Source organism: Dreissena polymorpha, chromosome 4 (assembly GCF_020536995.1).
Source record: "Dreissena polymorpha isolate Duluth1 chromosome 4, UMN_Dpol_1.0, whole genome shotgun sequence".
NCBI classification, from domain to species: Eukaryota; Metazoa; Mollusca; class Bivalvia; order Myida; family Dreissenidae; genus Dreissena; species Dreissena polymorpha.
Window position 1 is genome coordinate 72485227 of NC_068358.1, and position 24438 is coordinate 72509664.

The 24438-nt window shown below is 34.4% G+C and overlaps 1 protein-coding gene across 1 annotated transcript in view; it reads left to right on the forward strand.

Annotated features, from left to right (window-relative positions):
• The first annotated feature begins 10005 nt into the window (after window positions 1–10005).
• LOC127879740 (dual oxidase 2-like) overlaps window positions 10006–24438 on the forward strand; it is a 61210-nt gene continuing 46777 nt past the window's right edge. Inside the window, 1 exon segment of the mRNA XM_052426762.1 lies at window positions 10006–10358. Within this exon segment, the coding sequence (XP_052282722.1) occupies window positions 10310–10358 (49 nt within the window). The 5' untranslated portion in view covers window positions 10006–10309.

The window sequence follows — 24438 nt, forward strand, 5'->3', positions numbered from 1 at the left end:
TGCATATTTGAACATTTACAGGGGCCTTTTCACAGATGTTGGCATGTAATACAGTTTGTCATGAAATGCTTTATATTGATAAATGTAAACATTGGATCTTAAAAGCTCAAGTAAAATTACAGATAAGAATAATATTTAAGAAAGAGAAAAAGGTAACCTTCAAAAGTCGACTGCTTTAACCGCTCGGCCATCCGCGCATACCATGATAAATGTATTTTATAATTTAAATAAGCAATCCTCGTAATACCAAAACACATAATGACAACAACAGAACTCTCCAAATTATTCAATCACTTCGCGTTGCAACGCTTGATAATTTTCAGGTTTTTAAATCGTTAAAAGATGCACATAATGGATATTTTAGAGCATGGTAAATGTTCAGTATTACTGTTTCCTCACAAATATCATAACTACAACGAAACTTTGCGAATATGAAACAAAACTTTTCGATTTTGTCAATTTACCAAAACGTGAAAAAGCCCCTTTAAGATCATTTCTGATGACAACATACCGATCAACAGTGGTCGCAGTGGTGTAGTGGACATGGTGTCCGCCTAGCGATCGGGAGCTAGGTCACGGGTTCGATCTCCACTGCGGGAGCGTTCTTTAGATTTTCCCCATATACACCAAGTACTGGTTCTAGTCCCAGGAAACGGACTCGAGAGCATTTAAAATAAGCCTTAGGCTTTCTTCGAAATCGAGCTAAAATAAATAGGTTTAAACTAACAGTGGTTAAGATAGAGAAGAGAATTGTTCTGTGGGCATACAGCACAGTTCGCCCTTTCATAGTTAAAACTAATCACTTATTAGCTGCGGTATAAACGCATGAAAACGCCGGCACACGCGCTTTACTTGTTTTCCGGGATAATACCTTATCAATTACATAAATTATATCACTAAATTAATAATACTATATCAATTACATAAATTATAAATTAAATTTCTTAATTACTAGTCTATAATGTAAAATTTATCATGTTATTTTATATAGTGGTTATAGACGCTAAAAGATGTATTATTTGACACATGCTTTGGAATGGTTTTGAACAGTGACAATAGCTGGATGCAAATGGTTGTCAACTGGCAAAACTCTTCAAAGACGCAACGCATACTTGAATATGTTGATGTTACAAGGTATGATAGGTTTGTAGAGTAGTGGCTATCATCTGTGCAAAAATAGCAAATCTTTTATGCGTAACAAAAGCATGTATGCTCACGGAGTTGACCTTGTCCTTAATAGAATCGTCATTTACCTGCACTTCTCCTACCACGAGCATGATTCCCTGCACACATCGGTACAGTTAGGCCTTTAAGGGTGCGATGAACATCCCGCCGTAGATGAAGACCGATTGAGTCAATTTTTGTTAGAATGTAAATAATGTACCATATCAAAGCCTACTTTTTATCCCCACGCTTTTCGGAGAAAACGTGGGGATACTGTGTTTATCTCCGTCATCCGTCCGTCCGTCCTGGCCACTATCTCCTCCTACACTATAAGCACTAGAACCTTGAAACTTACACACATGGAAACTATGAGCATATGTGCGACCCTGCACTATTTGGAATTTTGATCTGACCCCTGGGTCAAAAGTTACGGGGGTGGTGGGGTGGGGTCGGAAGATTTTCACTCATTTTTTATGTTATTGTACATTAACTTCTTCATTTCTACACCGATTTACTTCAAATTTATACCGAACATCTCTTATGACAATACGGTCAATCTCAACTATGCATGGCACCATTACCAACCCTGGGACGCCCCGCCCACATAGACCACACCCACCCAAAATTGCCTTTTACTATAATTTCTTCATTTCTACACCGATTCACTTCAAATTGATACTGAACCTCTATAATGCCAATACGGTCAATCTCAACTATGCATGGCCCCATTACCAACCCTGGGGCGCCCGCCCACATAGACCACACCCAACCACAATTGCCTTTTACTATAATTTCTTCATTTCTACACCGATTCACTTCAGATTGATTCTAAACTTGTCTTATGACAATACGGTCAATCTCAACTATGCATGGCCCACACCCACCCAAACTTGCCTTTTACTATCACTTCTTCATTTCTACACCGATTCACTTCAAATTGATCCTGAACTTCTCTTATGACAATACGGTCAATCTCAACTATGCATGGCCCCATTACCAACCCTGGGGCGCCACTGAGTCAAGCACGCGGCGTGGGGATACGCGTCGGCCTCTGCCGCGCCATTACCAGTATCTCAATGTCACAGACTGTGATCTCCTACAATAACACAAGAAACATTGGGCACGTAGGTATATAAAACTGTTTAAATTGATTGCTTATGTAATGTCTATAACTGTTGTAAAGTGAAACAGTTGGTGTGCTTTTTCGAATGGACATAACTCCACTATTTATTAAGACGGACAATGCTGAAAATAACACCAATTTATTTTTTCCGTCAGTTTTATGTAGACGTCAAATCAACTCGAAGTATTATTCACTGGACTTAGCAAATAACTTTGTCTAGAGAAATGTAAAATATTCTACTCGTATATCATAGACAAAGATCTATCAATTAACAGTTTTTTACCATGTTTAATCGCCCGCCCTCGGTATAAGCACAGTGTATTAATAAATAAAGTTTATTTATTCATAGACTGTGCTTATACCGGGGGCGGGCTTGCTTACTCCGATGGCGGGCGATTAAACATGGACACCAAGATTTGCTGATGTCGTAATTATAAGTAAACCGAATGTGTACCATGATAGCCAGGCTAAAACAACCGATGGATTACAAATCGTCCTTGAAGTAAGTTCATTGATTAAAAAGCAAACATATATCGGAGAAGCAAAGATTAAGCCTTCAATACATATAATAGAAAACATCATAACATATAATTAAGAACACTTGTAAAGGTATATAACGCTGTAGTCATATGATATTATAATGGTAATACTTTGTGCTCAAGTCGGCAACAAAAATCTCCACATTCTTCAATCGTTTCGCGTTGCAATGCTTTATAATTTTCAGGTTGTTAAATCGTAAAAAAATGCATATTCTGGATATTTTGGAGCATGGTAAATGTTCAGTATCATTGTTCCCTCACAAATATCATAACCGCAACGAACATTTGCGAATCTGAACAATGTTTTTTTTTCCAATTTTCTAAAACGTGAAAAGGCCCCTTTAAGAGTTTAACGTTGATGACAGTATTCATATTTTGAATACTACCATGAAATGGAATGATTTCCTTTTCGAATGGGGTATATATATCTTACATCTGGTAAATACAATTTTATATGTCCTTTTTATGTCTGTTTTATTTGATTATTCTAAACTTGAATATTTTCACCTTTATTGCTTCTTTACAAATTCCGCCCTCCTGTGTCCTGTATCCGCCCCTTACCTTCTTTTTTTACACGGATGTTATTAAATATCGTTACATGTTTTGTGTAGTTATTATGGATATGTGTATTTTTGGATACATACATAAACAGTCTAACCCAAAAGATCAAATACACGCTAATTTTAACAAATTTAATTCGACTGTACATGCCGCCGAGATTGTTACAAATCAATTAAGTCCGCGGTAGGTTAAATGGCCCATTTTAAGCTAACGAATGTATTAAATAAAATGGATTTTTTATTACAAGCAATACATACATGTATGTGTTTTTAAACGTAAATTTAAATTAAGTTTCCCTTTCGAAGTGTTTTTGTAAGACATCCCAGTTGGGTAACTGTGTGCTTTTCATCAAACATCACGACTATAGTAAACATGTGCGTAATTGCATCGTGTCGTAATGTAAAATTGATTCATCATATGAGTCATGAGTTGTGTGCGATGTTCAGCCATCGCTGCTACAGAACAGCATTTACATTTGCGCAGTTTTGTCTGACCAGACTATCCGCGCAGACTGGTCGGGGTATACCATGTCCTCTAAGAAGACCACGGAACCGCATCCGCGCACTCTGGATCAGCAGACGATTTATTTCAGGAATCCGAGATAGCCGATGTATCACGATTGCGCATCCGCGCAGTCTGGTAGGGGCTACCTTGTACCATAAGAAGACCACGAAACATTGCGAGACTTAAGATCGGACAGAATAGCTCCAGACCAGTGTCGCCGGGTGGTGAAAAGTGTGCAGCCATTCCGGGACTCGAACCCGGGACACCTCGGTAAACAGGGCGAGTGCCATCCCGACTGAGCTTACCGGGCCGCTACACATCTTTTACTTCAATCTCGCCTAAGTTCGGTACCGTGACATTTTCCCTGCTAAGTTGGTATTTGTCATCGAATTTGAGTCACATTGAACAGTGAAATACTGATCCCGACAAACCAACGGACAGGTTCTATGGAGAATTGCAAGCGTCACGCCCCACGTTGGGCGCCATTGTCGCCTGGTGGTAAATAGTGTGCAGCCAGTCCGGGACTCAACCCGGGACACCTCGCTTACAGGGCGAGTGCTCTCCCGACTAAGCTAACCGGGCCGCCACACATCTTTTACTCCTATCCCGCCTAAGTTCGGTACCGTGACACCAGGCTGCGTGAATGCGAAGGTTAGTCTCGGGCTAACATGGACGCACGTGGCATTTTACCTTTTCATGGAATTTTGCGATCTGTACTCTTCACCCGTTGACCGTCGTAGGCCTCAATCTAATATATGGTAAGGGATGGTTCAACAGCAACAGCAACATCATCATATCTCTGTTTCTACTAAAGATATTCAGTTAAAACACTTAACCATTCGTCCGTGGTCACTGTTTAAGAGCAATAATGAAGGCATATGGATATAACCTGCACTTTGGCAGAATTTTTGCACAATTTGTTACCCAGACACTTTGCGTACAACAATCCACATCTTTTCATAGTTTTCATATTTATAAAAGGAAGGTCAGTCTTCGTGTAAGGTGAATTCAGTTTTTGTGAAATGACCTCTCTGAAACACAACCAACTATAGATGCTTAAAACTTAACACGTGTACTTTGGGTCATCTCTGTCCAATATACACAACCCTTGCTTGCAAATAAGCACAATTTATTTAGTAGTTTGTTTAAAATATTCAGATTTAATAAAGATGATTTGAAGCACAGCCATAAATATAGTAATATGTTTTATCAATAACTACAACTTTTTTGAAGGAAGCTTTATTAAATACTCCTTTGGTGCCTGTTTTAATTTTGAAATCTAATAATAATATTGGGGAGTTATTCTTTGATAGTGATTCTTTTAGCATTTTTAATGAGAGTTTAAATATATTTAATTATTTATATACAATTCATAGCTGTGCATCCATATATTAATTATATATATATATATATATATATATATATATATATATATATATATATATATATATATATATATTATATATAAATTATTTCTAATTCGTCCATTTATAAGTGCAATATACTATAAGTCGGTTAACTTGGTTGTTTATCTGTGAGAAATGGCCCCAGCGAATTAAAGGGACTTTTTCACAGATTTCGGCATATATTAAAGTTTGTAATTGAATGCGTCATATTGATAAATGTAAACATTGATCTATAAAGCTCCAGTAAAGAAACAAAAATAAAATTAAAGACAGAAGAAAAAGTTATATCGACTTGGCTCGATCCACTGACCCCTGGAGTAAAAGTCTCACGCTTAGATTACTTGGCCATCCGTGTTCTTACAATGAATGTTGTATTTTATACTTTTTATAAGCAATACCCGTAGTATCACAAAAATACGACATAACAACAACAACACAACTTTCCAAATTATTCAATCGTTTCGCATTGCAAACCTTTATAATTTTCAGGGTTTTAAATCGTCAAAACAGGCCTATAATGGATATTTTAGAGCATGGTTAATGTTCAGTACTATAACGAAAGACCATAACGAAATCGAAAATTAAGAATCTGAAACATTTTTTTTTAATTTTATCAATTTACCAAAACGTGAAAAGGTCCCTGTAACTAGTTTTAATTTAGTGGGAAATCGACCCGTCCAAAACTTGCTTTACAGATTATTCATGATTTAACAACAACCGGGCACTTAAATTGGAAATATTGACGTTTCGTTCGATAAAGATGACACTTCAAAGTGGCTGAATTATTCTATTCACAACACAAAAGAATATTCCTTTTCCCAAGTTAATGTTTGGTAATGTACCCGTAACATTTGTTGATGAACACAAACATCTCGGTCTTACGCTTAGCAGCGATGGTAAATGGAACAACCACATCAATAATATTATGACTTCCGCGTCGAAAATCCTTGGCGTTATGCGAAAAGTTAAGTACAAACTATCAAGAAAATGTCTAAACCAAATATATTTCACACATTTGCGACCATTATTAGAATACGCGTGTGTTGTATGGGACGGTTGTACATTGTACGACAAAGAATTACTTGAAAAAATCCAAAATGAAGCCGCGCGTATTGTCTCAGGCCTAACCAGATCCGTCTCACTTAGAAACCTTTACACTGAAGTTAAATGGCCAAGTCTAGAAAAACGACGAAGTTATCTAAAACTAATTAATATCTACAAAATGCATAACGGTCAGTGCCCCAATTACCTTAATAATCTTCTCCCACCAACAGTTCATGAACAATCTTCTCGTAATCTTAGAAACGCGGAAGACTATACTATTTTATCAAGACGAACTTCACTTTATTCACGCTCGTTTTTACCATCTGCCATTAATCTATGGAATTCGTTACCTATTGAAATAAGAAACATTGACACTATTTCGAAATTTAAAACTTCATTGAAACAATTATATAATTTATGCGAAGATAATCCCCCATACTTTTACATTGGGGATAGACACTCATCAATTCTACACGCGCGCTTAAGAAATAATTGCAGCAACCTAAACTCAGACTTATTCATTAATCATTTAAAAAAACACTCCCCTGTGTGCGTGCGGAAATGATGCTGAAAATGCGGAGCATTACTTCTTTCATTGCCATACATACCATTTGCAGCGAATAGCTCTATTCACTGCGCTAAGATCGTTTCATCCGCTTAATTGTGAGGTGCTCCTCTATGGTAAGCCTTCACTAAATAATGAAAACAACACCATCATTTTTAACGAAGTTAAAAAATATATTATTACGACAAAGCGATTCATTGCTTAGCTACTTTTTTCCATTTTGCTGGACAGGACTTATTACTATCTTTATTAATATCTTTATTACTATATGTATTATTATCATTATTAATATCCTTTTTTGTATAAGTTATATGTATATTTTCTTAACACTCATTATTATATTTTTGATTAATTATTATTATTACTATTTGTATTACTATTTTTGGTAACAACTGTTATTATTAGTAGTACTGATGTCATCATATAATAAATATAATTATTGAGATTTATGTTCCCAAGTGTATATACTGTGTAAATGACATGATTAATATTTTATGTAAATTTGTCACCATTTCAACATGTTAAAACTATCGCAAGGGAAGGACCCCCGATAATGTTGAAGAACTTCAGGTCTAACCCTTTTTCCATTTTGTATGTATGGACCAATGTATATATTTGTATAATGTCATTATCTGGAAATAAAATATGTTTAAAGTAATTTTTCTTTATGTAAACACATAAAGTATAAGATAAGATAGAAGTGCGTTCTCACTGTAAATGAAAAGTTCACAGTTAAAACTCAATCCTTCTATGTACTTTGATAAGCTTACAACGCACTTAATAAGACATTGTTTAAACACTCGGTACATTGAGGAAAAGGGTTAATCAAAGACACTCCAGCCAATGATAATCGATGCTGCACCTGAACCCAACCTTTACGGTTTGATTTACATGATAGGGAAAAAAAGATATACTTCCCCTTTTAATGAAATGGTGTTATGAAAGCAGTCGATTGGTTGGCGCAAATTCACGGTTAACGTAATAACATTTACTAGTTTAAAGGGTCACACTCACTGTCTGGAAAGCAAATCCCATTATTTGTAATTGTGTGCGATATAACATAATTACTATGAATTAAAAGCTTAAACGTTGATCTTCTTGCACACCCACCACAAGATAAACGTTCTACAACTACTCTTTAACAACGCAAAAATAAATCCCAGGTTGCGGTTTTTGTTGCGTAGTGATACTGTATGCTACATTTATAACCTTGTTGAAATGTTGTCTTGTAATTGTTCGTTGCAATTTAAACATCTTACTGTAGAGGTGTTCATAATTGACAATTCAGATATTTACGTGTTTACTCATAGCTTGTAAACTCTTTACATCATCAGCCGAACATATGGGCGCGATATTTGATACGCTGTAGATAATTATGCTGATCATTCTATGGTGACATGAACGCGACACCCGGTTTACTTTTTTCTTCGGGTGCGCACGTGAAGAAAAGGTATTACGAATAACACCATCACGGTCCCATGTAGGTTTCATAAATATATATGGGCCGTGCTCTGTGAAAAGAGGGTTTAATGCGTGAAGTGTCGTTCAAAATTAGCATGTGCAGTCCGCACAGGCTAATCAGGAACGACACTTTCCTCTTTTATGATATTTTATGTTTAAAGAAAGTCTTTTCTTAGCAAAAACCTAATTTAGGCGGAAAGTGTCGTCCCTGATTAGCCTGTGTGGACTGCACAGGCTAATCTGGGACCACACTTTACGCACATACAATAAACCCCTTTTTCACAGAGCGCGGCTTATATTAAAGGGATCTGTCAATTGTCAAAATTGAAAAAAGTTGTTTCAGATTCGCAAATTTTCGTTTTAGTTATGATATTTGTGAGGAAACAGTAATAATGAACATTTACCATGGTCTAATATAGCCATTATATGCATCTTTCGACGATTTTAAAACCTAAAAAATATAAAGCGTTGCAACGCGAAACGATTGAATAATTTGGAGAGTTCTGTTTTTGTCGTTAAATTTTGTGAAACTACGAAGATTGCTTATATAAGGTATAAAATACGTCAAGTATGTATACTCGGCGGAATAGCTCAGTAGGCTAAAGCGTTTTTACTTCAGGACTCTGGCAGGACTCCAGGGGTCACTGGTTCGAAACCTGCTCCGGGCAATGTTCTTTTCCTTTTTTTAAATTTTATTCTTGATTTTTTACTGGAGCTTTTACGATCCAATGTTTACATTTATCAATATAAAGCATTTAATGAATAAGTTAAAAATTGCCAAAATCTGTGAAAAGGCCCCTTTAAAAAACAACACCACGTTGACCAATATAACAAGCGTCTGATGATTACTATATAATATCCAATTGCACACTGGTATATAACTTGTATATATAAGAGAATGTGGCTGTCCATTCTTTGCGGTATGGAATATCTGTGATATCACTTCGTAAAGTGAATTATTTATCGTGCGTATACATTACAAACACATACTTAAGTACCAGTACAAGAATACAACTTTCTTAATATGGTAAAGGAAATTTATAAAATACTGATTCCTCTAATTGTTTGTTTATACTTCAAACCATCAACCTCCCACAGATATTACTGAGTCTTGCTGGTACTGTATGAGTTTAATTTTCAGAAAGGACCCTTTGGTTCCTGGTCATGTTCCGTAATTATTAAAATAGTATGTGCTTTTTATACCAAACACCAGTTATACTAGTGGTATGGTAATACGATTTAAGGACGCAATACATTGCACCAGCCCATGCCCCGTGTTCACAAAACATTTTTTGCAATCGAAAATCGATTTTGCTTGTCATTGAAAATGGATTTCCATTGTAGTTGATAGGCAAAACTGAAAAAAGATGTCAGTTGAAAAAGATTTTCGATTGTAAAATCGTTTTGTGAACACGGGGCCAGATTTGACATTAGTAATCGTAATTACCGGTATATTGAAACAACCAAAGCCTTCTGTTCTCGTCGAACATCTTCTGTTAAAGTTTTCCCACATATTTGAATACATTGTACGTCTTTTTTACTGTTCATTGCAGCAATGGTTTAAATACAAAATATCATACGAGTTTTACCTTGTGGATTGTTCATACTTCTATATCTATCTATGAGGTCAGTTAAATAAAGCGAGCGTTGCATACAATCGGTGTTTAATCGTGACGTGGACTAAAAAATTGCCAGCGACAAAGCGACTGGGGGGTTTGTCACCATTGGTTCGTTTTTGCTCGAGTCGATGGAACACGAACACCGATTACGGATATTACTGATAACTTCCTGATTCGACGAACTATATAAGCGAATGACTTAAACTGTGCGCCAATTATAGTTGCGGCGTGTCGCTTCTATTGCACGAAACATAAGACGCTGCTGAACTTTCGAGGACTACTACTTTATAAAAACAATCTCAAAGACTATCTGGAGTGAAAGGATGCTGTTACGGATTTTGCATCTTTGCTGTATTCACCATATCATCATAGGTAGGAGGATTTGATTTGTTTGATTTCAAATCACACAACATTTGTTGGTTTTAGGTACCAGACCTTCCCTTAAATGTCCGGACCCTGGAAAATGTTCTTAAGTGTTTCTTTTATTTAAAATGTGTATATTAGTGTTTTATTTAATATAACACCTTTTGTATTCCGATACGCTTTGAGCTCATGCTTAAAGACATTACCGAAATGTCATGGAAACTCGTTTTCAATACCAGCATGTTTTTAAGAACAACATAATTTTCCTCCGTATACTCACTAATAATACATGAAACTATACTACTATATACCGACCCCAGTGGTAGATCAAGGGGACCTGAAGAAAACACATGACGCCCAATTATGCTTTTGCTGCATGCATTTTGTGCACAAATTGAAGGTTTACGAGTAGTGTTTCGCTGAAACGCAATTTTGTTTTCAACCAGTGAAATATTGTTCGCTTTGATAGCATTTTTAAAAGTCTGCGCAAGAGAAATATAGCATGTTATGTTATATATTGTTTTGGCAGTCCCAGCCCACACAACTGATGTAGATATCGTTTCTAAAGGTTATCTTACCGACGAAAATACAAAATAACTCTTTAAGATTGGACGAATTAAAACATTACATTTTTTGAGGATTACTTGTTGTATTTCTATAAAAACGAAGAGTAGAAGGGCTTCTGCACTTAACCGAGAGATTACTTAACATCTCAGATTCTTTTATTCGCTCCAAGCGCTTCAGAAAATAGACGTATTTAAATGTATTTTTTTTACAAATTTAATAGAGTTTAGTGCCATGAACCAAATTTTCCGTCATAAGAATTGATGCCAATTTAGTACGAATTGTACTATTGACGGGTAGTGACTTACATAATTATATGATCACTACAGCGTTATGGTATTATCCTCGTTCTTTTATTAACAAATACGTTAACTATTTATCTTTAGTGCGACGCATATTCGCGCACAGGGATATGAGCATAGTATACAATCTCTTGCACGACGGTTACATGACATTCATGTATGTGAGAGCAAGAAACGACAACTCTGCATGGAGATTGCATAGTTTATAGAATTGCACAGATTAAAGCTTTATACTAACATATGCCTTTTCTATACTGTGGGGGGGGGGGACATATTTTTTGCCCTGCCTGTTTATTTGTTGGTTTGTTTGCGTCAAACTTTAACATTGGCCATAACTTTTGCAATATTGAAGATAGCAACTTGATATTTGGCATACATGTGTATCTCATGAAGCTGCGCATTTCGAATACTTCAAACGATGTGATCTGCAAACAAAGCTGAACGATATTCTTGCTTGAGCAAATAAAATCCACATGTATTGACAAATCGCTACGAAATCATGCAATAGTATTTACATACGGCGTGTCATACTTAGTAATCGAAGTTACTCTTGATATTTCAAATGTTCTTACTACATTTTTATAAAATTATAAATCATTTAGATATCACTTCTATGAAATTGTTTGAGCACGATTATCATGATATCAAACGAAAAATTGTGTTGAGTCGCTAATTTAGTGAGCAATACTGGCAGAAAAAGGTTTGGTAGGGCTGATTACATGACATCAAGCTCTTTTTATACATTTGGTCTCAGCTAACCACAATGATAATTTAAACAGTCATACTCGCTAAAACAATCTGTGCATTATATAACAACGAGCAAAATAACAATCCTAACTGGAGAACATGATACAAATAGTGTTTCTTTATGGATAAGCATTAATCGAAAATGGATTTTCATCGCCGACTGTGTTAAGATGTGTGTTACCGACATAGCATTGACATTACCCGCTCAAACGAAAGTTTGCGTTCTGTAGTGGTAGCCAATAAGCTTCTGCTTTCTTGTATATTCCAATTTTTTGACTCCTGTTTACATTGGCCTAGTTGCAAATTCCTGCCTATATGTGGCATATATCGTGCATGCAGCATTGGCTTATGCTCAGAGGATAGCGATGATTGGAAGAGTTAGAACTATGCATGGCACTGAACAAATTCATTGATAGAAGTATTTACCGATCGAGATACGAGGAAGTCACTGACAAAAACCTACTTCATGTACTTATGAATTTATAAATAGAAACAGTCTGTCACTAAAAAATGACATGCACGATAAAATCATGAGTAACCTCTTTTAGCATATACAATGTACTTAATAATGATGTATTTCAAAGTGAGGGCATGCGTGCTTGTACGTACCAAATTGATTTGTTATCATCCATTATGTATACATGCATTATGTGTTTGATTACCTCAGATACAATTGTTTGTACCATTGTTTGTATAACTGGTAATGACATTTTTACAAGCCCCACAACTCGTTATGATCTTACAAATTGAGCAACGACACTAGTTATTTATTTGTGAATATGTACACTAATTTGCTCATTTACAGTGACGAAGCAAAAATCTTCCCTATTATCGTCCTTATAACCAATTTCAATATTTTAACCAAAATTTTAACTACAATTGTATTTTGACTGAGATATATATTTTCTGATTTTGCCAGTTAGGGAAAGAAAATGGATACAACATTTACTGAACTGTCAAAAAGAACGAGCTTCTGAAGAGGTTTCATGGGGTCCAAATTAAAAAAAACACCAAGATTTGATTTTTCAAATGCGTTTTGGCATCTTTAAGGAACTTTATTCCATTATTGATACCGCTTCTAAATGTCATAGTTACAACTAAGCTCAATTCGTAATTTGTATGTACGGTTTATGTTGCTTATAACATTGACCTCTAACGCAATTTCCATTAACGTAATTAACGTTCTTTTAATTTAATGTTAAATCAAACGCATCTCACGTATACATTCTTTGACCCTCTCTTCCACATATTTAACACTTTATCAATTAGACAGAACAAAAATAAGTGTATAAACCGTTTGGAGGACATTTAAAAGATGAAACAGAAACAATATGATGATCTGCACTCTTAATATACTACTCAAAATTTGCTAAGGATCACTTTTTATTTTTACATTGTCTTCAATATAATTTAATTTAATTTAAATTGTTATTTTGCAGGTTTGATATTAGAATGTGTGTTTTTTATTTGATTTTTAAAAGAATACGGATATCCGGATATATTCGGATAGCGGATACGGTTATCCGGATACCGATTTCGGATACGATTCCCATCCCTAATTATTATGTATTGATTTATCATTGATGCGTGACGCTGGCTGAATCTAGCTAGGGGTTAACTTCAAATAACACATACTATAAAAAGTGATCCTTAGCAAATTTTGAGTAGTATAATTCTTAACGCCAGCCGGTTTTGCACAGAAGTGTGGAAACATTCGTTTTTTAAGTACATGTATTTAAAGCGTATTAACGACGTACGCCGATATGGCGAGGTAGCCTGTCAGTTTGATGAGAGGCGTCCAGACAAATATTTGTCTCACAGCGGTTACCGAAACCACAGCAATCACATATGAAAAACTTCCATATGCGTAAAATACCCAACCTTATGCATTAAAATATCAATGCTACTCGGCGTTTGTTTTCTAAAATATTTGAATTGTAAAGTTGATACAGTTAATAAATTAAGAAGGAAACACGGACCAACAAATAAGCAGGTAATTTTTACCGTTACTAGGTATCATCGAAACAAAAATGCGTGGAAGTTAAGTACCTTAAGTAGAAAGTAGGAATAATAAATGCTATCTTACGGTACACAGCAATGGACTTCATGCATTTTCTTGAGCCAAAACATCCACACGTTTCTCTTAATGCATCTAGCAGGGTCATGCGAATATTGGGCGTATGCCATATTTGCGGCCACTGAAGACCAGCCTGCGCATTCGAACAGTTTTGACAGAAGCTACCATGACCTCTAGTGGGACCAAAAAACCTTTCGTGCCTTTACATGGTAGATCCAGAACATAAGGCGCTGGAAGGCACACAGGGCTGGAGCTTCTACGCTGGCCGCGTATGGCACACGACTCGTTTTTGCATGGTGCGGGTCAATTAGAAATACTTACACAGACGCGTAGATACTAATGCAATTACCTTTCATAGCATTCCTTGCCACGTCGTGTTATAAGTGAGGTAAATGACTTCTGTTTGTGACTAATTCTTTTAACGATTTAGTATCAAGAACAAACGAAACAATAACGTATATTTGTCAATAAGAAGTTTGTTAAATTATCTTTTCATTTCTCTTCAAATCTGTATCATACATAGGGACGCGCAAACGGCCTTGTTTCGCTTAGATAACGTCCGAAAGAAGTTTGGTACTAAAAATTTACAACAAAATACTATCCCACTGTTTTAATATCTACAATCTAGTTGACTACTGTGTGTCACCTATCCTTTTAACGATTTATTATCAAGAGCAAACGAACAAACCAAAACATAATGTGTATTTGTCGATAAGATGTTTGTAAAATTATCTTTTAATTTCTCCTCAAATGTGTATCATACAAAGCCACGCGCAAACGGTCTTGTTTCGCTGAGAAATAACGTCTTAAAGAAGTTTTGTACTTAAGATTTCACACAAAATACTATCCCACTGTTTATTTACAATCTAGTTGACCAATCTATGTTTGTACAAGAGTCGCGGCGTGAGTACCCGAAGGCGGACCATTTGTGTATATTTGGGTATGTCATGGTAAGTAAATATCTGCTATAAGCGAAACCCGATGATTCACAAATACGAAAGTGTTTCGCTTCATACATATACACTCCGTACATGTCTGATTAAAAACAAAGACCGATTATTTTAGAATGCGAAACTGGTCCGCTTGTAAGTAAGTGTATGCTGTTAATGTGTCATACATATGCGCTCCTTAATTACTATTTAATAGTACACAGGTTTTGATAATTTTCATCAGTACAATCAGCCTATTCATAAATTCAATATGTTGAAAACACGACACTTTTCAGAAACATGAATGAAATCATTCTAAACCCATAAAATGGTTGTTGTATACCAATAGTTTTCGTTGTGCGATAGCTGGTGAGGCGTCGGGAATACGTTAGGTTGCAACAATTTTCGGTCGTATGAAATGCCAATAATAACGCTAAAAGACCATATCGATCAGCTCGTTCACAAATTCACAATAGCCGTCCACTTAGGCAATAGAAAATCTCTAAATGTATTTACTTATTGAGCGGTTTGATCCATGATTAAATATAATAAATCAACGTTATCTTATTTTTTAATGGAATGTATGAACAGATTATTTATAAAGAAACGTTATTTACTCGTTCCAGGAACACGTCATGCCCAAAAAACCGCTTAACACTTAAACGATGAATCGAAAGAATATTGGAAACTCTAAATATTAACGGAACCCCGGTTAAGACAATAAAACTCGCGCTTTTTTACAATATTCTATGTTTTATTTAAGCAGAAAAGAGGAATACAGTCTTTTTTAAAATATTTATCTGATATGTACATGAGATGTCATAGGTCTGATGTACATTTGAATATTCCTCTGATATGTACATGAGATGTCTTAGGTCTGATATGTACATTTGAATATTCATCTGATATGTACATGAGATGGCATAGGTCTGATATGTACATTTGAATATTCATCTGATATGTACATGAGATGTCATAGGTCCTCTAATCGGTCGAACATGTCGGATTACTTTATATCTTGTTTTTATAATTGTTTTCAAAACGTATTCAATTTCATAATCGAAAGCTGCGAATATACACGATAGAATGCAAAAACTACGACTGGTTAAACAAGGTCTTAGACCTGTAATGAACTTCGTGTATATTCACCTTATTTAGTGCATGATTGTCACTCCGAAAGTTGTGCGAGTATGTGCTTAAATGTACGAAAATGTTGACAAAATCAAAATAATATAGCAGTCTAATATGCGAGGAGCCATTGTTGAAAGCGCCCATAGTGTAGAGGTAGAGTATTACAAGAGGTCCCCGCTTCCGGTTTCCCAGCAGTAATAGTATTTCATTCAGCGTTTTATTTTTTTCTTGCTATTTTAATTGATTGTTTATTAATTCCAAAAATGAAAGAATTAGGAATAAATATATGAAAGTACAAGTCTAAAAAATTCGAAAAAGTACGTGAAGTCACTTTCTTCAAAATTTGTCCTGTCTTAAAGAGAACATAAAATCGCAATGTCGTTTTTATACAGTTGACATCGAGAAAATGATATTTCAGCCGGTTTAGTCAGTTTCCCTCTATTTATTAAGAATGTATACATGCATTTTTCTTTAGTCTAAGTCTTTTTTTCTCCTGAAGAAAATGATTAACTTGCTATTTTTTAATACGGACTCTTACTAACGTTTCTGTTGCAGGTGCCCGTGGCGGGAACGAGGAGTTTGAACTTCACCCCCAAGATGGCTGGTTCAACAATCTCATACATCCGGACTGGGGAGCGATAGGTGAGTGCGATTATCAGGCTTGTTAACGGATATGCTTTAATTAAAAGCGGTCTGTGAAACTGCAACTCTTTCTACAAGTAATCAGTTATCAGAAAATATTGTCTTCTTAAGTTAAGCACTCAGCGCATACACAAATAGTCAGTTGCTAAAAGTAAGATGAGTTCGATTCATCGAATTAGTGGGTATATTTTATAGTGCTCTCAACTTCCGGTTATTTATTATTTGTTTAATTGTTTACTTTTCGCAAAATGTTTACATAGGTTTTCCTTTTTTTCAAACTGCTTAAACTTATTGTAAAGGTCAACAAATCCTTTTTAATACCAAGATAAGCCTGTGACAATTGTAACTAGCTTATGCAAAAATGACAAGACACGGAGGAAAGTGGGAGAAAATTTGGGTCCCGATTGCCCAAAAAGCAAGGTCACTAGGTCAAATCTAAGAAAAACAGCCCTAAAAGCCACATTTATGAATCACCCCTCATGAAACTTTGTCAGTATGTATTTCTTGTCAATATCCAAGTAATGAACGACTTTGTGTCAAGTAGGGTCAAAACCCACAAAATACAACCTGAAAGACTTAGAGGCCTAGGATACTTATAAATTAATAACAGCATATTATAAAATACAAAAGATCAAACACAAATAAAACAGGAAATATTAAACGCCGTTCAAAATAATAAAGTTGCTAAACCCAAACACCTTATGGGAAGTAATTAAAGGAAATATACGTAACACAAAAATAAGATACACATCATTTAAACAAAAAGAAACTCACAAACTTGAAACAGAAACCATCAAAACCATTAAAACACTTGAGAAACTATTACATGAAACAAACACAAATGATATCTCCGACATTGAAAATGACATAACATCAAACAAACAAATATTAGAAGGAATATATCATACACAACTCAATGGAATAATACTACCAGCGCGTGCACAGCATGTTGAACACAATGAAAAAAATACAAAATACTTCGCAAACATTGAAAAACGTAGAAGTAAACAAAAAACTGTACACAAATTAGTAGTTAATGGCGAAGATATAACAAACAAAACTCAAATACTAGAAGATAGAAGAACAACGTTTATTTTTTGAACCTTCTATACACGAAACATGTTGAAAATAACACCCTCTTTAAAAATACACATCATGCTTTAAATCAAGAGGAAAAATTATTGTGTGACGGATTACCTAATGAATATGAATGTGGACTAGCACTTAAAGAAATGCAAAATAACAAAAGTCCAGGATCTGATGGCATCACAATCGAATTTTACAAACTTTTCTGGAATGCTATTAAAACACATTTAATTAATTCACTTAACTATTCATTTAACAACGAAAACTTAACTACGCTACAAAAACAAGGTATAATATCACTCATTCCCAAACCAGGAAAAAACTTAGAATACTTATCAAACTGGCCCCCGATAAGTTTACTGAACAATGATTATAAAATTGCAACTAAAAGTATATCAAACAGAATTAAAAAAATATTACCATCAATCATTTCAAGATCTCAATCTGGCTTCATTAAAGGACGTTACATTAATGAAAATGTACGTCTGATACAAGAATGCATAAATTATTTCAACCAACCAAACAATTCTGGCCTCATTTTCTTTGCAGACTTCGAAAAGGCTTTCGAATCACTAGACCATTCGTTTATGTTCTCTTGCTTAGAAAATATGAATTTCGATGAAAGTCTAATAAAATGGGTTAAACTATTTTATACCGATATTAACAGCATAATTATTAACAATGGCTTCTTCTCACACAGTTTTAACATCGAAAGAGGAGTAAGACAATGATATCCGCTTTCATCCTCGCTATTTATTTAATTCATCGAGTATCTATCACACTATATCCAATCAAATAAACATATAAAGGGAATATCGCTAGAACCTGACGAAGAAATTAAACATTCCCTATTTTCTGACGATGCAACTTATTTTGTAAATGACAGTAATGACTCATTCGATAATCTTATAGAATCGCTAACCATTTTTAAGAATAGCATCGGGTCTTAAACTAAACAAAAGTAAATGCACTGTGCTACGAGTAGGTAAATTTAAACAAAATAATATTCATCTTAAAAAAGAAATGAAATTTAATTGGACATCAGATGAAGCAACAACGTAAGGAATAACCTTTACAAACAATGAAAATGAAACTATTCTAAAAAACATATTGCCTAAATTACAAAATTTTAAACATTCTTAAAAATCATGGCAGCATCGTAAACTAACACTAATCGGAAAAAACACCGTGTCGAAAACGTTTGCGCTCCCTAAATTAATTTACACACTAACAGTTCTCCCCAACCCACCAAAAAATGATATTATTGAAGATATAAAATCAGAAATATTTAATTTCATATGGGACGGTAAACCTGATAAAATTAAGCGATCTCAATTAATTCAACCAGTAAAACATGGAGGTATCAGACTAACGGACATAGATTCATTCATGAATGCAATCAAATGCAGTTGGGTTAAAAGATATTTAGATAATACCAATACGAGTAAATGGAAATTATTCTACCAGAAAATTCTATAACCATATGGTAACTCCTTACTTTTTGAATGTAATATCGACAATAATATCTTAGATGAAATCTCATTCAACAACAAATTTCTATTGAATGTTCTATCGGCATGGTGTAAAGTTACTCATAATCTAGAAACCAAACTAAACAGTAAACTCATTTTATGGAACAATAAAGATATAACTACTAACAATAAAACGCTTTTCTATAAACCTTGGTTTGAACAAAACATAAAATATGTAAATCAATTGTACGACTACAGAATAAACGACTTCTATTCTTTTGAAAACTACATATACGGAATACCTACAAGTAATTTCCTGATGTACTACACATTGATCAAAAGTATACCCATACATATTAAAGCTGCTCTCAATACAAATAACACACCATGTACTCAAAAAACATTCGTAGAAAACATAACTGCAAAACAAAACAAAACGACCAAAATATTTTACGCACTTCAAATTAAAAACCCTGCCGAAATCTCAAAAGCTCAAACTAAATGGCAAAACCTTTTTGGAGAAAAAGAATTTAATTGGAAACAAATATTTGTCATGCCATATAAATCAACTACTGATAGCACACTGAGAAATTTTCAAAATAAATACATCCAGAGAATTATAGCTACAAATAAATATCTTTTTAAGTGCAACCTATCCAGCACAAATCTATGTGATATGTGTAGTGAACATATTGAAACTATAGAACACCTTTTTTGGGAGTGTAAACATATTCAATCTCTATGGAATCAATTGACAACCTTTCTAGAGAAACAACAATTAAATGTTAAACTATCTCTCTTACACATCAGTTTAGGGGTAAATACCTTCAAAATACAAGAGGTTAATAACGCTGTGAATTACATAATTATATGAATGACATATTTTATATTCAACATGAAATACAGAAAACAAAAACCTACAATGAACTGTTTTATCAATTATTTAAAACTGAAGATTTAAATTGAAAAAGAAATAGCCCAAAACAATGATACACTTCATATATTCAAACAAAAATGGAAACACATTAAACTTTCATAATAAGTCCAGTATGCTTTCTACCCACTTTATGCAACGCATCCTTATTCATAATTATTATGTTGTTTTTCTTTCTTAAAAATCACAAACGACCAAAGAAAACAATACATATTAACCTTTTTTGTTTAATCAAAAGGAAACCATAAGGTCAAAAAATTATATATTAGCATATCTTGTATAACATGTTTGAACATTATTGCTGCTACATGGTATCTCTTTGTTTTATGATCATATACATGTATACATTGTATGTCTTATAAAAAAAAGGGTTAAAATCCTGGTAACCAGATAATATTGAAAAAAGCTCGGAAGCAATATGTTTCAGAAATTCTTAATTCCGCCATACATAAATTGGTCTATTTAACGCATTGTGTATGTAACACATGCAATGTTTCCTCAGGTGAGCGGTATTGGACAATCACGGTCATCTTGTTTGCAGGTTGTGCACAATATTACGCAATAGCGAATAACTTCAACTCCTTAAGTGCACTTATTACTATCTATTACTGAGAACTTCACTTCATGTGTACAATAAACCCCGTCAGACCGAATTGGCGTCCTTATGTCAACACCAACATGTTTTAATTTATTTTTTTAATTTAATGGCGAATTAAAGCAGTAGTGAAAATGCCTGTTTGTTCAAAAGCCGGTTTTTCAAAACAGAAAACGCATATTATTTTATGCCTCAATTGCACAGGAAGAGTATGCATTTTTACCAGCATCATAGTTCTTATGCCATTGTTCACTTCTCATCAAACAAAAAAAAAACACAGACATCTGAGTCATAATTTATCATGACATGAAAAACGTCTTGTTTTGTAAAAGTTCCATTTCTTAGTGGGATGTAATCGTATGCAAAACTAGCGCTATAAGGAAGTCATTTTACAATAAGTTCAAGAAAAGAAAAAAAACAACTCGATCATAAGAAATGATTGAATTGGTGTGTAACAGTGTATCTTCTTATCTTAATGGCACTTATGCTCTATGAAGTACACTCAACCATGTCTCTTCGTAATCGTTAAGCGATAAAATCCACTCATGAGTGCTATACAATGAGACACATATTTTTTGCTATTTCAACTTCAAATGTACATGCATTTTCGTTCTTTCATTTTTATAATCTTATTTAAGTCTCTTTTGACACAATGCATAGATTAACAAACACGCGTTACTTGTTTTTACTGTTAGGTAAAATTCACATCAGATTATTTGCGCTGTGCTTTATATAAAAATCTCATTAAATATCGCTGCAAGACAGTTCAGTTTCAGAATCAAATAAGTTTCCGTCTGTAGTGATAGTTTTTTGATAAAAATGATGTAGTCCATGAAGCCGGCTAACATTAATTTGATTGATAAGGCTTCCATTGGTGCCTTTTTACAGATATGTCAATAATTATCATCTAAAAAGCCAGAAAACGGACATTCAGTATCCTTTTATATAAAAAGTTAATCTTGTACGAACCGAACCGAAAACCCCCATTTACTTCTTCAAGATTATTAATTTTTTGAAAACTATTCACTTGAATGGGCTCTGTAACAGTGATATATCTTGTTTTCTTGAATCTTGATGTTGTCGTTGTTGTTGTTAAAAAATATGCACGTTCTATTGCTTTTAATTGTTAAGTAGTTGCATCGAAAGAACAAAAACGGGAACATGTGACTTGTAGCTTTTTTTGATAAGCAGGCATTGCATTAAACAAGGTAAATAATAAACGTTTTAAGCAGACCTTGAATTGATCAAGTCGTTATAAAGACTGTATTGTCATAAATCAAGACTTAATAAGCAGACATTGCATGAATCAAGGCATCATTGTCATTAATCAAGGTTCAATAAGCATAGATTGCATCAATCAAGGCTTAATTGCAATTAACATTAATAGTTTCATATGTACAGGTGGGGACTCAAGTACATGTAAATTAAATGTGTGTGACTTTACTTTACGGTTGATTTCGGTTACACGTAACACTGATAAATTCTGCATACAAACCCGTGCATGTGTTTATTCATTCCAATCGAAACATTTCATCGGTAAATAGTTGTTCTGTTTACTCTAGATTTTTATTATTACTTCAATCGGCTCTTATTGAATATAACATATCGCAAATAAACCCTTTAAGATTTGTATATAAGACATTAGTGTTTTATGTGCTAATATATGCAGTAAAACTAACTAAAATGTATACTATATAAAATATGTATTCAATCAAAGCGCCGAAGGTACTGAAGTTGTTCGCTATTGCATAACTTAAGACGCAACTCATTTTTTCAAAATTAATCGCAAGTTTGAAATAAACACACGCCATTCAAATGTATAAAGAGTGTGTCATAACGCACGGGTCGACATTTGTGTGCCCTTTTTATCATCCTATTTATTTCATAGAGATAACTAAGACAAAATAACAATGACATGGTCCTTTTTGGACGTTCTGAATGCAAAGAAAGTATGATGAAAATGGTAATGAGACCTGAATATAAAGACAATATTGTTGGAATATCGTATACCTATCTCATTGAGAATATAATTTCTCTGATGAAAATTCCCTGTACAAAACTTTTAAGTTTTGACACCATATACACATTCAAAATATACAATAAGATAATTTATGAAAATAAATAGAAAATAAATCTGCGAGCAATACTATTTACACACGAATTAGGTAGTCATAAAGACAGCTCTGTTGACCCGTACTTTGTTGTTTATGCATTACTTGTTACCTTAGCAGTCCACACGGTGTCAACAGTTCTGACCTAAACATTGGTATAGAGCACTAATGCGCTTTTTCGGCAAAGCTGTTTTACCAAGCTATTCACCTTAAATGACTTTTACATAACGCAAGCAGACACGCATGAATATTTTCAAATATTTCATAGGCTGATTCGAGTTAAAACCTCTGAATTTTGGCTACATCACTGTGTCTGTGCTCAGTGTAAAGGATGTAGCACTGTTCAGTGTAAGGAATTCCGGACTACTCTCTGTATGTTCAAACGACACAAATTGTGGCCCAGTTACAATTACGCGTTAAAATCCATCTCGCAGAATTTCAGGGTCAGTACCCGCTCACTAAATCGTCCGGGGAATATATAATTGACTATCGATAAACACAGTTTTGCTTTTAAGATGAGAAAACAACCAATACCGAAATAGTATAGTGTCACGATAAGAGGAAAATCGTTTAACAAATGTTTGTCGTACTCGGTCAGCACGTCTGAAAATCGTTCCTGAACGCCTGGAAAGGCTGCCCTTATTTAAAATTTTGCTTGCATTCAATTTTGTATTGAAATGCATTGTGCTACAAAGTGCCATTTACAATTCGCAATGAGATTTTAAATGACCCTCGTCATGCGAAAATGGGTCTTATTCCATATGCGCCCATTATATATATATATATATATATATATATATATATATATTGCCCACTCAGCCTGCGCATGTCTCAGTTGGGTCAGGAGATACATAATGATACCATAACACATTGAGTGATTTTATTGCGAACAGCATCGCCTCTGACCAGACTGCGCAACTGCACATGTTGGGTTATAGATACGCTGGCAGAATCGCATAAGACCCGTTTTCGCATAACGGGGTGATGAAAGTGTGATTTAAATGTGTCGAAAGAAAACTGCGTTTAAATCAAATATTAACGTATATATTTTGATAGTGAAGAAATATACTCATAATAAGGCATGTGAGGACACATATGATGTGCACTCCCGTAGTATAATTGTAATTTTCTTACACTAATGTGTGGGTTGACAATGATAACACACATTTCAAGCGGTGAATATGCGACTTACAAGTGAAAAAACAACCCACAATAGTTATACTTTTGTTTTCAATTTATTTATTTTGAAACGTAAATTGCAAACTTTATTTCAATGTCAGCATTTACGCCGATTACCTTTTTAAAATATATTTCTTATTATATGTAGTTGTTTTTTAATATTCGGTTTTAGCGATTATCAAGCATTTTGAGGTTGTTTATAGTAATTGGTGAACTTATGTTCAACGTTTTATAAATTGAGCACTGTGAATATAAACAAGCTTCACCTTCTACTGTTGCGTTGTTAGCACCCGTAAATACAAAAGATCGCCGCTATCTGT